At 41.3% G+C, this 17,036-nt stretch overlaps 1 protein-coding gene and 1 pseudogene across 2 annotated transcripts; one reads left to right on the top strand and one right to left on the bottom strand.

Annotated features, from left to right (window-relative positions):
* The first annotated feature begins 319 nt into the window (after positions 1 to 319).
* On the top strand, positions 320 to 7,645 carry LOC115111631 (N-lysine methyltransferase KMT5A-like). 2 transcript variants are annotated; one of them, XM_029637894.2, is made up of 8 exons: positions 320 to 460; positions 1,029 to 1,138; positions 1,279 to 1,429; positions 4,637 to 4,835; positions 4,982 to 5,069; positions 5,958 to 6,017; positions 6,104 to 6,294; positions 6,737 to 7,645. In XM_029637894.2, exons 1-8 carry the CDS (start codon positions 451 to 453, stop codon positions 6,945 to 6,947), a joined length of 1,020 nt encoding a protein of 339 aa, XP_029493754.1. In that variant the 5' UTR covers positions 320 to 450; the 3' UTR covers positions 6,948 to 7,645. The 2 variants fall into 2 exon arrangements, with proteins under 2 accessions (XP_029493754.1, XP_029493755.1); XM_029637895.2 differs by having other exon boundaries at positions 321 to 460; positions 1,047 to 1,138.
* Positions 7,646 to 7,805: 160 nt separating this feature from the next.
* Positions 7,806 to 13,831, bottom strand: LOC115111632 (RILP-like protein 2; annotated as a pseudogene).
* Between the last annotated feature and the right edge of the window lie 3,205 nt (positions 13,832 to 17,036).

Raw genomic sequence — 17,036 nt, 5'->3', positions numbered from 1 at the left:
AAGAATATTTCATTCATTCAGATCTAGGATGTGTTATTTTAGTGTTCCCTTTATTTTTTTGAGCAGTGTATATCAATTGACACATATTGGGGAAACAGAAACATGATGTAGCCTACTTGCTTACTGAGATTTTGAATAGATTTGCAATGCACGAACTCGTTTTTTAAATTTATTATCACGTCAAGGGCAGACAACTCAAAGAAACTAGATCCATTTTGGCTTCTGACGTGTGTTTCGCGTCATGCCAATCACATGCTACCAGAGTAGTGTTTAACCAATCAGGGACGCAGTAGCTAGATTTTTAAATAGTTGTTATTGTGGGCACGGTGGGTGGTGGTGAATTTCTGGTTGTGTTTGTTTGCCAGTGTAACGTAACGAGGAACACGCGAACATTGCAAAAACTTATAACGTAAATTCGTGCATATACTGTCTAGTTTTTGTAGAGTTGAAATGGCGAAAGGTAAGTAGCGAAACAGGGATGTTTTGAGGAAGTTAACTTTAGTCAGTTATCCAACGTTACTATATCTAGCCAACGACGTTAACGTTACTTAGTACAGTGGTAACACGTTGTGTCTCTAATTTGACAAAAGTAAGCTAGAGAGACGTTAAATGTATTTTATTTTGATAAAATTGAGAAGCTACATTTGAGATGAATATATATATATTCATTCGTAAATGTACATTTTCAAGTAACGATTAATTTTGTCGTTTTTACTAAATTGCCTCAAATTACAGAGCTAGTAACAGAGCATTGTGCAGTACAAATAATATTTGATGTATGATGAAATGCTAGTAACAGCATTGTGCAGTACAAATAATATTTGATGTATGATGAAATGCGATCTGTCCTCATTTTATTAATATTTTTCTGTATGGTGGTTTTTGTATTTATGTGCTCTGCTCCGGTGTCCTACTTGTTTATTTTTATCCCCAATTTTTGGGGACTAACTAACTAGCTAGCTAAAATAACCCTTGGATATGCTATTGATATGGTAGGCTATATCAAGGTCAACCTAACTAACCTCCAGACACGACTGCCTTCAAAGGGAAGGAAAAAATGCGGACCACCTACAAGAAACCCGAGGGAACCCTTCAGCCCAAACAAGTCGAAAAGGAAAATAAACCAGAATTTAATCGGGTAAATTGCTATTGTGTTGGAAATATAGCACTAATACAGGCTGGTATTGGTCATCAATACTTTTCAGGTGTTCGCTAGCTAAGTTACACCAGTGCATGTTGCATACATTCACCCATTATGAAAACATTAATGTGTTGCAGGATGCAGGTAATGGTCAGACCACTTTACCAAGTTTTTGGAGTCCCAGCAAACCCAAATCTCCTCTGTGCAACAACTCAAGTTCTCTCAGCCAAGAGGAAAATGTTCCTGAGAAATTGACTCTACAAACTGAGAAATCAAAGCAAGGGAAAGGTAACCCACCATTTGTTATTTCCATCCACCACCAATAATGACAATGGACTTCTACCATCTCGTTTTCTAAACCATACAATATTGATTATTGTCTGAATAAAACCTTTAACCCACCAGATGTCAAATAAAATAGTCTTGGTCGCATATACGTATTTAGCAGATTTTATTGCGGGTATAGCAAAATACTTGTTTTGTGTTCCTAGCTTGAACAGTGCAGTAATATTTTTATTTTTTTGATTTCACCTTTATTTAACCAGGTAGGCTAGTTGAGAACAAGTTCTCATTTGCAACTGCCACCTGGCCAAGATAAAGCATAGCAGTGTGAACAGACAACACCGAGTTACACATGGAGTAAACAATTAACAAGTCAATAACACAGTAGGAAAAAAAGTCTATATACATTAATACACACGTGTAAAATAAATATTATATCTAAATATTAGAACGAGCAGTGTGTATACACAACTACATTACCACTACATGGACACCTGCTCATCGAACATTTCATTCAAAAATCCTGGGCCTTAAATATGGTATTTCCCCCCCCCCTTCTGCTGCACTATATACAAAAGTATGTGGACACCAGTTCAAATGAGTGGATTTGGACATTTCAGCCACACCTGTTGCTGACAGGTGTTTAAAATTGATCCTTGCAATCTGCATAGACAAATATTGGCAGTAGAATGCCTTACTGAAGAGCTCAGTGACTTTTAATGTGGCACCATCATAGGATGCCACCTTTCCAACAAGTCAGTCCGGTCAACTGTAAGTGCTGTTATTGTGAAGTGGAAAAGTCTAGGAGCAACAGCTGCTCAGCCGCATAGTGGTAGGCCACACAAGCTCACAGTGGGACCGCCTAGTGCTGAAGCGTGTAAAATAATCATCTGTCCTCGGTTGCAACACTCACTACTGAGTTCCAAACTAACTCTGGACGCAACATCTGCACAATAACTGCTTGTCGGGAGCTTCATGAAATGGGTTTCTGTGGCCGTGCACAGCCTAAGATCACCATGAGCAATGCCAAGTGTCGGTTGGAGTGGTGTAAAGCTCGCCGCCATTGAACTCTGGAATAGTGGAAACGCATTCTCTGGAGTGATGAATTGCGCTTCACCATCTCTCAGTCCAACGGACGAATCTGGGTTTGGCGGCTGCCAGGAGAACGCTACCTGCCCCAATGCATTGTGCCAACTAAAGTTTGGTGGAGGAATAATGGTCTGGGGCTGTTTTTCAAGGTTCAGGCTAGGTATGCCCCTGTGCAGAAAGTGAGGTCCATATAGAAATTGTTTCTCGAGATCGGTGTGGAAGAACGTGACTGGCCTGCACAGAGCCCTGACCTCAATCCCATCAAACAACTTTGGGATGAATCGGAATGCCGACTGAGCCAGGCCTAACCGCCCAACATCCGTGCCCGACCTCACTAATGCTCTTGTGGCTGAATGGAAGCAAGCCCCTGCAGCAATGTTCCAACATCTAGTGGAAAGTCTTCCCAGAAGAGTGGAGGCTGTTATTGCAGCAAAGGGGGGACCAACTCCATATTAACACATACTTTGGCCGCCTTTCCTTCCAGTTCTCTGCTGCCAATGACTGGAACGAATTGTAAAAATCACTTAAGCTGGAGACATCTCCCTCTAACTTTAAGCATTAGCTGTCAGAGCAGCTTACCGGTCACTGTACCTGTACACCACCAATCTGTAAATAGCACACCCAACTACCTGATCCCCACATTATTTATTTTCTTGCTCTTTTGCACCCCAGTGTCTCACTCCAGTGTTCATGCTAAATTGTAATTATTTTGCCTCTATGGCCTATTTATTGCTGTACCTCCCTACTCTAATAGATTTGCACACACTGTACATAGATTTTTTTTCTATTGTGTTATTGACTGTAGGTTTAACTCTGTTTTTTTGTTGCTTTGCTCTATCTTGACCAGGTCACAGTTGTAAAAGAGAACTTGTTCTCAACTGGCCTAACTGGTTAAATAAAGGTGAAATAAAACGATTTGAATGCCCATGATTATGGAATGAGATGTTCGAGCAGGTGTCCACACACTTTTGGTCGTGTGATGGGATGAATAGACTATAGGGCTAGAATATGTAGTATATGTACAGCAGTAGTTATAGGATGGGCCTTGACTAGAATACAGTATATACATATGAAGTGGGTAAAACAGTATGTAAACATTATTTCATGTGACCAGTGTTCCATGACTATGTACATAGGGCAACAGCCTTTACGGTGCATGGTAGTGTAACCGGGTGGTAGCTGTCTAGTGACAGAAGTTCAGGGCAGGGGCCAACTAGTGGTGACTTTAACAGTCTAATGGCCTTGAGAGAGAGAAGCTGTTTTTCAGTGTCTTGGTTCCAGCTTTGCTGTATGTGTACTGATCTCGCCTTCTGGATTGTAGCGGGGTGAACAGGCTATGGCTCGGGTGGCTGAGGTCCTTTATCTTCTTGGCCTTCCTGTGACAGGGGGTGCTGTCGATGTCGTCCTGGAGGGCAGAAGTTTGTGGGTCTATGGGCCAAGCCAAATTTCTTTAGCCTCCCAAGGTTGAAGAGCTGCTGTTGCACCTTCACCACCACCACCCTGTCTGGGTGGACCATTTCAGATTGTCAGTGATGTGTACACTGAGGAACTTGAAGCTTTTCACCTTCTCCGCTGCAGCCACGTCGATGGCGCTGTGCTGTCTCCTGAAGTCCACGATCAGCTGTTTTGTTGAGGGAGAGGTTATTTTCATGGCACCACTCTGCCAGGGACTTTACCGTTGTCGTTGGTAATTAGGCTTTCCGCTGTTGTGTCGTCTGCAAACTTGATTGAGTTGGAGATGTCATGGGTGTACAGGAGGGGGTGGAGTATGCACCCTTGTGGGGCCCCCCCTGTTGAGGATCAGCATAGTGGTGCTGTTGCCTACCTTCACCACCTGAGGGGCAGCCCATCAGGAAGTCCAGGACCCAGTTGCACAGGGCGGAGTTCATACCCAGGACCTCGAGCCATGCAACAATTGCACTCCATATGTTTTGGTTACCTCTAAATTATTTGTTAGTCAGGAGATCGGCGTTAAGTGCCCTTCAGAATAATTTCCTGTGTGTGAATAGCAGCAGTGTCCACTGATCAATGTCTTATGACACAGCTGTTTATTTAGGCAGTATGTTTTGCTTATGCAACCAGGTCTGATGTACATTGTGCTTCATTCCAAACTATTCTATTCAGTGAGACAGAATCAAGTTAACTCTCAAGCTGGTGTGTCTCGGCAAGCGGAGAATAAAGTGAGGACCTGCTTGGCTCCTCGAACCAGAGAAACAACTGCCTTGAAGGTTGAGGAGGATCCTAAATCGCACCCCGACCCAGGGCTTGCGCCAGATGTCCCCATGCCCAAATCTAAGGGGGGGGCTAGTCAAAAAGTCAAAAAGTAAGTCATGCTGACACGTCAATAAAACATTTGTTTAAATGGAGAACAGTATTTGTTGGTCAGGCCAGCGCTTCATGACCAGATCATCTGACCATTGGCGCATACGCTTTTTTCAGAATGGAATAATGTATTCTCTTTTTATCCAGAGCACAAGGCAGTGCTGCCCAAAACAGGAAGGTCACAGATTATTATCCGATTAGACGGAGTTCCAGAAAAAGCAAAGCTGAATTGAAGGTCAGTATATAATGCCAAAGTGAGTTGTGCTTCAGGATCAACTATACTACCCCCCCCCCCCCCCCCCCAAAAAGTATTGCTCAGAATTGAATAATGTGTAGTAAATGGATGCCTCTTGAACACTAAACTTCCTACAATGATTTTAGTCAGAACAGGACATCCATTCATCTAGTGTGGTGGGTTTTTTTAAATATTTTTTTTTAATAATGTAATTCTCAGGTCCAAGATTTAAGCAAATGCTCTCAATTCTAGTAGTAGCAGCTTGAACTAGTTAATGTTGGAGAACATGGTTATGAATAAGTAGCCTAGGCTACATCTAATAGCTGTATTACATACATGAACTCAGACCTGGCTGATCAGGGATTGTCTTCTGTGGAATTCATAATTGTTGGCCAGGTTTAAATGTTTTCTCCTTATTATAAACCCTCCAATTTAAACTTCAAGAACATTTATCCTTCCTTCACAATCAAAGCATAGTATGCCTGTAAATGTAACCTTTATTTAACTAGGCAAGTCAGTTATGAACTAATTCTTATTTGCAATCACTGCCTACCCTGGCTAAACCTGGACGATGCTGAACATTTGTGCGCCGCCCAATCCGGCGTAATTATGCGCCGGACTCCCAATCACGGCCGGATGTGATAAAGCCTGGATTCGAACGAGGGGCTGTAGTGACACCCCTTGCATTGAGATGCAGTGTCTTGAACTGCTGCGCCACTCGGGAGCAACACAATGCACTGCTTTTAAAATGGACAAATCTTTCTTTCGGGTCTAATTTGAGTAAATTCAAACTACAGAGTCATGTTTTTAATTATCTGTATTGTTTGACAGCCTTAATATTTATTGAGTCACTTTAATTACTAATTAAAAACCACACTCTGCCAACAGAACGAAGAACACCGACAGCTTGATGACCTGATAAAACATGGAGTTGAAGAAGGACTGCAGGTTGGTTTTGAAATGAAAGTCATATTTTACTGACCCATATCATCTGAACCTGGAATTTGATTTTTACCTACTTAAACCCCAATTAGGTAAAAAATATAGAGGGGAAGGGAAGAGGAGTGTTTGCTGTCAGATGTTTCAAGAAGGGTCAGTTTGTAATTGAGTATCATGGTGACTTGTTGCATCTGACTGATGCCAAGAAGAGAGAGGCTCTGTATGCCCAAGACCCTGGGACTGGCTGCTACATGTACTATTTTCAGTATCTCAGCAAAACCTACTGGTAAGTCATCTACACACACTTAATTTTCAGTTTATATTAAGTAACCCTGACATACACAGAGTACACCAAACATTAGAAAACCTTCCTAATATTGAGTTGCACACACACAAATGGTGTGCCTGGCACCTACTACCCTACCCCATTCAAAGGCACCTAAATCTTGTCTTGCCCATTCACCCTCCGAATGGCTTTCGTACACAATCCATGTCTCGAGGCTTAAAAATCATTATTCAACCGGTCTCCTCCCTGTCTACACAGAGGGGTTTAAAAAAAGTTAGTGATTTTTGAAGTAGATTTAACAAGTGACATCAATAAGGGACCATGGTTTTCACCTGGTGTCATAGAAAGAGCAGGTGTTAATGTTTTTGTATACTCAGTGTATGTATTGCCACTATTGTCAGCTAGCTCGTGGATGTTTTCAAATCTTTCATTTCCTCTACAGTGTTGATGCTACAAAAGAATCAACTCGCCTGGGAAGGCTGCTAAACCACAGTAAAAATGGCAACTGCCAGACCAAGCTCCATGCCATGGATGGAATACCTCATCTCATACTGGTGGCTTCAAGGGACATTGAGGCAGAGGAAGAGCTGGTTTATGACTACGGTGATCGTAGCAAGGAATCAATATGTGCTCACCCATGGCTCAAATACTGATGTTCCACCAGAGTATTCTCTCAAGACAATGACTAGGTGCATTCATTTCTTCAAAAAGAGAACCTGTTCTCTTTTTGTTTTTTAAAAATCCATTCCATTGGCCCTAAGGTGCAAACTGCTTTCCGGTGAGACAAATTAAGTGTGCCTGTTTGGGCAAAACGGTGGCAGTATGAACAAGGTGGAACACAACCTTTTAAGATGGCACATGGGTTAAATTTGTTTTTAAAACTATACATTTATTGCTGGATTTGGATGGAGTTTTTATACATATTAAGGCCAGTGTGTCCATGTGTGAAATATATTTAACATACTAGCTATTGTTTTTAGGTTGCTTTTATATAAGTGATTAATTTATCAAGCTATGTATGGTTCTAGTTGACGCAACAATATGTTGCATAGGAGCGTCAATGCTCTCCTGGCTTCGGGGAGAACAGCTTATACTTGATTTGAAAATGTAGCTTTTGTTGCAATGGGTGAAACATCCGAATGAATTTTGAATTCAATGTAAGTTGCTCTTTTTGAACAAATGAACTGTGTACATAGACAAATCTTTTCATAAATCTGGCTAGCCTGGAAGCTCATTTTGCAAAGCACAGAAAGGCAAGCTTATTAATATTCAGATGTGTAACAGTCCAGCATCCTTGTATGATTATTTCACAACGTGCAACAGATTAAATATATTTGGTGTGATTTTATAACGGTAATATTTCAAATTGCTTTCTTTACAGCTGCTCTATTGTTTGAGATCAAATGGTAGTTCAAAAGCCCTTTGCGCTAGTATAAAAGTGAAGTTCAATCACTCAGTAAATAGCAAAGAAAATGTCTAGAACTTGCATTAAAAAAATTCAGGGTGAACAATTTTGTCAACTCTTTTTATATAGGCTCCTGTGTAGTGCCCCCCTCCTGTCATGTCAAACTCTACAAGGTGTCAAGTGTTCTACAGGGGTGCTGCCACATTGACTCCAATGCTTTCCACAGTTGTCAAGTTGGCTGGATGTCCTTTAGGTGGTGGACCATTCTTGATATAAATGAGAAATTGAGTGTGGGGGAAAAAACTAGCAGCGTTGCAATTCTTTGACACAAACCGGTGCGCTTGGCACCTAATACCATACACTGTTCAATGGTACTGGTCTTGCCCAGTCACACTCAATGGTACACATGCAAAATCCATGTCTCAGGGCTTAAATCCTTTAACCTGTCTCCTCCCCTTAATCTACACTGATTAAGTGGATTTAACAAGTGACACTTATAAGGGATCATAGCTTTCACCTAGTCAGTTGTGGTAAGAGCAGGTGTTAATGTTTTGTATACTCAGTGTACATAAAAAGAAAATCCTATTTGCTAAAACATTCCAATGGCAGAGTGCTCATGTAGTCTTGGAGGTCCTGTCTCTACTGGGGCTACTGTTGTAACCCCCGGCTTGAATGTTGGTCTTTGCAAGGTTCCATCTGTCCATCCAGAGTTTGAACCAAGTAGTGATGAATGTTCAACCAAAAAGGAATCCTCTGTTACAGCTCATTTTTGTACAATGTTCAAGGAAACATGAGTTTAGCGTGCATCTACCATGTTATTCTACCTAAAGTGCAGAAATAGGAATTTCCCTTAACTATTAATGACATCTATAAAAACACAATGCTGAGATACTTTTAAAAGGCTTAATTATTCTAGAGTTTAAAATGCCATTCCGTTAAAGTTAAATTATCCTAGTACAAAGGAAGCATAGGAAAAACGTGTACATAAAAAATGTTTGGTTTATCGTTGGTGTTAATGATTTAGGTCCTTCTCACACCGGTTGTCCTCATTTCCGCCTGAATGAAAACCTACAAATAAAGACATTAGTTCAGAATGCATTTGAGAAAGCTTGCTCTGCAATTTGTTTTTGCCAACAAGTCCCTAGAAGTTACTGGTCTTTGTGAAGGGAGAGTGCAGACCATAACAATGCTGACCACAACATCCAAGCTGGCTTCGAAGTGGTCAGCAACAGTTACATCTGCTTTCTCTCTTCATTCAATCACACAGTATCAGCACAAACAGCCCACCAGTCACAAGCAGGTCATAAGGCAGAGATGGACTGTGAAAACAAACTACCCCTGGTTGTCCACCCTGTGATACCATGATGAATGTCTCTGAAATACTTCTGTTTTTTTTTCAGTGTAAATCAACCTCTTCAAACTACATGCTTTTCACACACTTCACTATGGATGTTAAATAGTTATGCAAAGTTCATTTGTGAAAAAAGCTCATTGCTTACAGCTTTCTGATGGTATTTTCCTCTTTTGGTTCCTCTTCTTTAGTCTCATCTGTTGTGTTAGGAACCAAAGGGGATGGAAATTCCAGGTCAGCCTTTACCATGGCATGCTTGCCCTGTGAGTGCATCCCACTGCAAGTACAGAGCACTTCATTAAAAGAGGAACAGCAGCAAATTTAGGGAATTTGTCTAACTGCCTAAACTTCTCCGAATTAGTGTTGGACTGTCTCAAAGTGCCCCTCCCCTGAGGAATACAGCAAATCTACTGACAGTAATTACATTCTCTCAGCGAACATACACTGAAAAAAATATATAAATGCAACGTGTAAAGTGCTGAAATAAAAGATCCCAGAAATGTTCCGCACGCACTAAAAGCTTATTTCTCTCAATTTGTTTAAATCCCTATTAGTGAGCATTTCTCCTTTGCCAAGATAATCCATCCACCTGCCAAGTGTGGCATATCAAGAAGCTCATTAGACAGCATGATCATTACACAGGTGAACCTTGTGCTGGGAACAAAAGGCTGCTCTAAAATGTGCAGTTTTGTTACACAACACAGTGCCACAAGTGTCTCAAGTTGAGGGGGCATGCTGATTGCAGGAATGTCCATCAGAGCTGTTGCCAGATAATTGAATGTTCATTTCGCTACCATAAGCCGCCTTCAATGTTGTTTTAGAGAATTTGTCAGCGAGTCCAACCGGCCTCACAACTGCAGCCCAAATGTAACCACGCCAGCCCAGGACCTCCACATCTGGCTTCTTCACCTGCAGGAATGTCTGAGACCAGCCACCCGGACAACTGACAACTGGGTTTGTACAACCAAAGAATTTCTGCACAAACTGTCAAATCGTCTCAAGGATGCTCATCTGCGTGCTCGTCGTCCTCACCAGTGTCTTGACCTGACTGCAGTTCACCGTCATAACTGACTTCAGTGGGCAAATGCTCACCTTCGATGGCCACTGGCATGCTGGAGAAGTGTACTCTAAGGATTAATCCCGGTTTCAACTGTACCGGGCAGGTGGCAGACAGCATGTATGGCATCATGTGGGCGAGTGGTTTGCTGATGTCTACGTTGTGAACAGACTGCCCCATGGTGTCAATGGGGTTATGGTATTGGCAGGCATAAGCTACGGACAATGAACACAATTGCATTTTATTGATGGCAATTTGAATGCACAGAGATACCGTGACGAGATCCTGAGACCCATTGTCGTGCCTTTCATCCGCCGCAATCACCTCACATGTTTCAGCATGATGATGCATCGCCCCATGTCACACAGAACAATACACAATTTCTAGAAGCTGAAAATGTCCTGGTTCTTCCATGGCCTGCATACTCACCAGACATGTCACAGATTGAGCATGTTTGTGATTCTTTGTATCGACGTGTACGACAGCGTTTTCCAGTTCCCTCCAAAATCCAGCAACTTCACACAGCCATTGAAGAGGAGTAGGGCCTAAATAATTTAATTCAATTGACTGATTTCCTTATATGAACTGTAACTAAGTAAAATCTTGAAATTGTTGCATATTGAATTTTTTTGTTCAGTGTAAATTCGGGAAGCCTAATCGATTAAGAAAGCACAAACATTTACGGGTTCACAACTTTTTACCTTTTCTGAGATCTCTGCCAAGCAAGAGGGGAACAGCAGCCCGTAGGTTTATTGCGCATACAACAACACACGAATGAGGGAACTCTTAAAACAACACTGTCACCGGCAGTTTTCAAAATACATCAGACTTTACCACATCACCCAACAAGCTAATATAGGAGTATTGTCAGAAGCCATTTCTTTCTTTCAATGCCTTTCGCTGTAGCCTAAACCAAGCAGAAAATGCACAAGTTCTGTGCGACACAACACACAACTTTCACTTGAGAAATGTATACTGAAGCAAACATTTCACCCACCTTTTTAGATAAGAATATATCTGCATACCTTTCTGTCATGTCAACCATCTGCTTGTATTCATAAACGTTCACTCACATAGCCTATTATGGGGTAGCAAATCAAGTCCAGTTCCTAGACCAGGGATGAGCGACTGATGGTGGTAGGGGCCACAGAAAATCTGAATGTATCATAGTGGGCCGCAGTGTCTCACAGGTCTGAGTTCCCACATCCATACCCACACGTGTGGTCAGAACCGGCCCTAGCCTTTTGGGGGCCTTAAGTGAAATTTAGTTTTGGGGTCTCCCCTCCAGAGAGAGCAAAACAGTTTAGCGGCCTTCCTCTCCACAGTGTTTTAAAGTTAATTTCCTGAAAATCTATTTAGCAATTTTATAACTCATTCCATGCAATTCTATACATTTGGCTCAGGGAGATCGTTCAAGATTGACTTCGAAATTGGATGTCTTTCCATGTTCTGAGGACGTCGGGAACTTCCATAACCTTAACCATTTGTGAATGAGTGCATAAACTTAACTTCAAAAGTTGACCTTTGGAGAAATAGAATGATACAGAGGAGCAGCTTAGAAATTTGATGTTTGGAGAAATGGAACGATGCAGAGCAGCAGGAGCAACCCAGGGTGTTAATTTTGCCATAGGGTGGAGAGAAATGTTTGCAGTTTTTAATATGATATCTGAGTGAGTGACTAACAAAGTCAATGGGGGCCCCCCCAGTAAGTAATTTGACCATGATTACTACAAGTTTAGATAGCTGGCTGCTAGACTAACTTATCAATCTAAAAAATGTTAGCTGACATGGGCTAATTGAGTGACGGTCAGCAGGAAAACTGCTGATGCACAACCAAATTTCAAAATTGCACCTTGTGTATTCTACTATTCTAACTCTACAGCAAGTTGAGCACCTGACTGAGTAAATTTGTTTGTCTTGTTAAATTGATCCGCGGGCCTACAAAAGCTGCCAGTTGTCCATCCCTGTTCTAGACAGACATACAAAGTAAATTGAAAGCAGGTGAGGGGTTCTGGCGGTTCTGTTATGGCTGTGTGGGGCATTTCCCTGAAAGGTCCAATAGGTCCAATAAACCCCTTAGAGAGCAAGGTAAAAGCCAATAAATACACAGCCCTTCTGAGTGATCACCTTCAACCTATGGTGAAATATTTCTATCCTGATGGGAGTGTTCTCTTCCAATGACAATGACCCCATCCACAGGGCAAAGTTGTCACTGAATGGTTTTATGAAAGTTCTAACTGTGTAAGTCATATGCCATGGCCTTCTCAGTCACCAACTCAATATACTTTGTATCCCTCATTTACTCAAGTGTTTCCCTATATCTGTCTAGAAGCTGGGCTAGATTATCAAGTATGCTTGGGTTTGTTACGAGGATGGCAGATGGGTGTAATCCCATGACTTTGGATCAGAAAGTAGGCTATGTGAGTGAAAGTTTATGAAGACAAAAGCTGTGGAATTATTAGACTTTCTTATATAAAAAGGTGGGTGAAATGTTTGCTTCAGTATACATTTCCCGAGTACTAAAGACTCCGGCATTTTCTGCTTGGTTTAGGCTACAGAGAAAGGCCTTGAAAGAAATAAAATGGTTTCTGACAATTATGCCTATAGTAAAAGGCTTGCTCTGTTGGGTGATGTATTTTGAAATAAATCCATCACACAAAATGTATATGTTGTATCTCACAATTGATTGTGCTTTGGTATGTTCGCTGTAACAGAACGTTTTTTCCCTATCACTCCCTGAGTGAGGTACACACTTTGACAGCCAGGCCAACACTTAAGTCATAGGTTTAGGCACTTCATAGACATGTGTAAATGTTGGTTGGGGGGGACTGGTCAGGCCTGGCTCTGTATTCTACCTCTTGTAGAGCTGCAACTCTTCCTGGGCCACCAATAGCTGTGCCTTGAGCTGGTTCCTCTCCTGAAGCACCTCCTTCAGCTCCTGCATTGTGAAGCGTGGTCTGTTGGGATCTTTCATGTCTACCACCAGTTTGTTTGGTCCTAGTGTTTGCTGGGAGAAGATATTGATTAAAGGGATAAACTCAACAAAAAGGAGTCCACACAACTGTGTTGCAAAGTAGAGTGTATAGCAACCCAGTGAAACGTAAGACAACCTTTACATACCCTGACAGAACCTAGTCCAGGTAGACATGACCACGTTATGGGAAATGAAATGTATCGATTCTGTCCACAACTGTTAAAGATTCCTGGTCTGAAAACATCAAACTCACCTCTTCCTGACCGACAGAACTTTCTCTCACGATTCTATCCAGTTCACTTTTCAAGTTGTCTCGTTCCATTTTCAACTCCTCCAGCGATAGGTTGTGCTTATTCACTAACGTTTCAAACATCTCCAAAACACGCACAATTTTGAATTGCAAATCTGAGACTTCCTCACCTGTACTAATTATTTTCAACAAATCTCTGCCAATAACGTATGAAATGTCATAAACATCTTCCACTGTCAGCTCAAATGCGTCCTTCTCGAACGCAGAAGCCGGTGAGGACTTGGACTCGTTCAACTCTTCCATTTCTCGTGTTCCAAAAGCGCACCGAATTGAGTTGAAAGAAACACGAGTTTGTTTTCTCAACCGGTGGGACCGATTTCTCAAATCCACCGTTATGACATTTAACATAGAATAAACGTATGAACTGTAATACATGTAGTTCCATGCGAGCTACAGTAGCCACTTCAAGTTAGTAACTGAATGGACCATCCTCTTTGAAAATGTTTAATGGACATACAAATAAGCCAATAGCGATAGATAGCCTGTTCCGCCACTTGTAACAAGAGAGCAACGTTTCCATGGCGACCGTGAAGCCATGCGCATAATCGGGTAAACAGCACGTGATGTTTCCCTGTTATTTTAAACTTTGTACTTGGAATTTAAATGTCTGAAGTTAGATTGACATTCCGTCAATCAGGGGGCCTTGTGGCCATCAGAGAGCTTTCAGGAATCCCTGAAAAAGCAGCGATAAAACCATCAGAATTAACAAGGCCAACAAATATGCTAGAACTGACAGGCATCTATTGGAAAAAATAGCTTGTGATCATAGTCACATCACATTAAAAACACTGTGCAATTTTATATGTTTGAGTGTCGAAAATTGAGCAAACATTGAAAACTGTGTTGAAAACCATATCTATTGAAAAAATTGCTTCTGATCATCTTCACATCACAGGTAGTCAACAATATGCCAGCTTGTAATACAGTCTACTTACTGCTAGTATAAAGCACCATATCTGTACAACAAAACATTTATTGAAAAGGCACAGGATATCTCAGATAGCACATTCTTCTCTCCAGAATGAATCTCTCATTGTCCCATCAGGACAACTTTGTCCTGACAATCGCACTTGGCATAATGCTCTTTATGACTTTCTTCATAGATTCATCTTACTCACTTTAGGCCTCAAAACACCAAGCTCTCCTGTCAAACTATGCCCTGAATATGAGTCATCTGACTATCCCAGCCTGAGCACATATTTTTGGTACTGTATTCAACCAGAACTCCAATAATTCACCCTCTGGCGCTCCCCTACACCCTCTGGTGGTAACTGGCTGTTGGACATTCCCATGACAATTGTTGGTGCAAGGACTCCCATGACAATTGTTGGTGCACGGACCACAAGCCCATTCCTGTACTGTTTGTACTTGGAGACCACCAGCATGGGACATTATAGGTCCCAGCTAATGGATGCTTCAGTGCCTCCTGAGCCTGCTTCATGTGCAAATAATCTCCTCTCTTCCACATATCTGGCACATCTGGTCGCCTCATGTCTCCGGAGAAGATACTTATCCTGGAGAGGTGCAATGAGAGAAATTAAAAACTCAGGTTACACCCTGACAATAAATGTCCTAGCCATTCCAATACGACTACTGAGATCAATAGCAATACTTTGGTTACACTTAAGATTGTTCATGAAGTGAGAACAATGAGTTCTCCAGGGAGGACATCATGCATGTGGATTTGTGGCTTGTGGCACATGTGGCCTTCTAAAATGAATGGAAGATGGAGGTAGTAATAGTGAGTTGCTTGATTAGTATATTGGCAAAGGAGGTGAAAGTATTAATGATCATGGCATTTATTATGATGAGCTGATTAAAGATCTGAATTAAGATCTACACATTATCAGCCAATAAGAATACTCCCACCACACATCATGCAAACATGATCACAAGGAAGTATTGCATTTCAGATTACATGTGGTACTGTGCTTTGGTACAGTGGAGGTGCTTGGCTCAAGAACAATGACATCAAAAAATGAGAGAAAATACAATTAAAGTTCATACAAAGGACATAATATTCTGATTGGCTGTAACATTGGATCGTCTGCAATCAACCCTGCTGCTACCATCGGCATTACTGCAGTGAATATCCTGTCCAAAGAAGCACAGACGGGGACATAAGTGAAATGACTATTGAGAGTTGTGGTGTAATGTGACTTCTTTTCAGCACTCAGGTTGGCGAGGTAGGCGAGCCAGACCAAGACGAAGTAAGCTCCTCAAATAATCATTATCATCCATCACAATTTGTTTGTGGAGTGAGGTAATTTGTCTCCCTTTCATGAACTTTCCAATAATGTTTTATTTACATTCATGAAATGATTATGATAGTTGAAAAATGTCATGTCACAGAAGGGTGCTGAAACGTCATCCCTTCGTCCTGCTACAGGTTCACCCCAAAAAGCATTGTGGAAACCAAGTTTGTTTTATTGGTCAGTAACCACGTTTCCATCCACAGTTTTTATGCGAGTAGTCATAAAATACAACGACAACTGTGATGGAAACAGGAAGTTTCGGTGCAATTTTATAAACGCACACACAAAATATGTTAGTTCGACATAGTAGGATCGTTTTGTTTTGGTAAAATTAAGTGCACAATGCAAGAAATTGTGGTGGAAACGCCTTTTATGCACAAATATTGATATAATCAATATATAATAATATTGATAGAATAACCATCATATCGAAGTACATTTGGAGTCACGCGATGACATGGCGTATGGTCCTCCTCTTAAACTACAGATTAAATAGATTATGATTAATTTGACAGGGTGGTGAAAGTGCATGGTGATGAGTTTGATGCTATTTTCCAATAAATATCGAGGGTCTTATTCTGGTGACATGATTGTTGCACGACTGCCGTTTGGAAAATACAAATATTATCCATAATAAGCCTACCCGCACTGTATCTGCAAACTGTTGGCTAGAGATCATGTGCCAAGACCAGAGTAGACATGTGCTATTTAACACAACAGTTTTTGTGACAAAACTATTGGTAGAGTTTAAAATGCGATATAAACACATTGAAACTTTGATTTGTATTCGGTACATGAAAATGTAAGCAAAAATAATAATAATCTTGTGTGCACTACGCATTGAATTTTATCGGCAACAAGTCAGTTTGATGGAAACACCATTGTTGGGTGTGGACATCCCATGATGTAAATCGAAAAGGGCTCTTTCCATTTTTTGGATATGGCTCACCAGGTTACAATCGAAAGAGCAAGTGAAGACTGGTAACCCACCCAAATGGCTGTGACCTGGGGTTTTGGCCTGCTTGTTCCAGTGGGCCTCAAGGTTTTGGGTGGCACATTAAAAGCACGGGCAGCTGCCTTAAAACCCTGCCCATTTTCAATAGCATTCAGGATATAACGAAGCGCATCTTCACCAAACCGTACCATGTTTTGTGCTGCTACCATGTTGTGTTGCTACTATGTTGTGTTGCTACTATGCTGTGTTGCCATGTGATGCTGCCTTGCGATGTTGTTTTAGGTCTCTCTTTATGTAGTGTTGTGTTGCCTCTCTTGTCATGTGTGTTTTGTCCTATATTTATATTTTATTTAGTTTATTTTTAATCCCAGCCCCCCTACCCGCAGGAGGCCTTTTGTCTTTTGGTAGGCCTTCATTGTAAATAAGAATTTGTTC

The sequence above is a fragment of the Oncorhynchus nerka genome, linkage group LG27, assembly GCF_034236695.1.
Source record: "Oncorhynchus nerka isolate Pitt River linkage group LG27, Oner_Uvic_2.0, whole genome shotgun sequence".
Taxonomy (NCBI): Eukaryota; Metazoa; Chordata; class Actinopteri; order Salmoniformes; family Salmonidae; genus Oncorhynchus; species Oncorhynchus nerka.
This window is presented reverse-complemented; position numbering and strand designations above follow the sequence as displayed.

Bases quoted from the DNA above. Each gene is read 5' to 3' on its own strand.
- LOC115111631 (XM_029637894.2), top strand. The intron at 4,836-4,981 runs GTAAGTCATGCT...CTTTTTATCCAG, and splicing joins GCTAGTCAAAAAGTCAAAAA to AGCACAAGGCAGTGCTGCCC. The intron at 6,018-6,103 runs GTTGGTTTTGAA...AACCCCAATTAG, and splicing joins GAGTTGAAGAAGGACTGCAG to GTAAAAAATATAGAGGGGAA.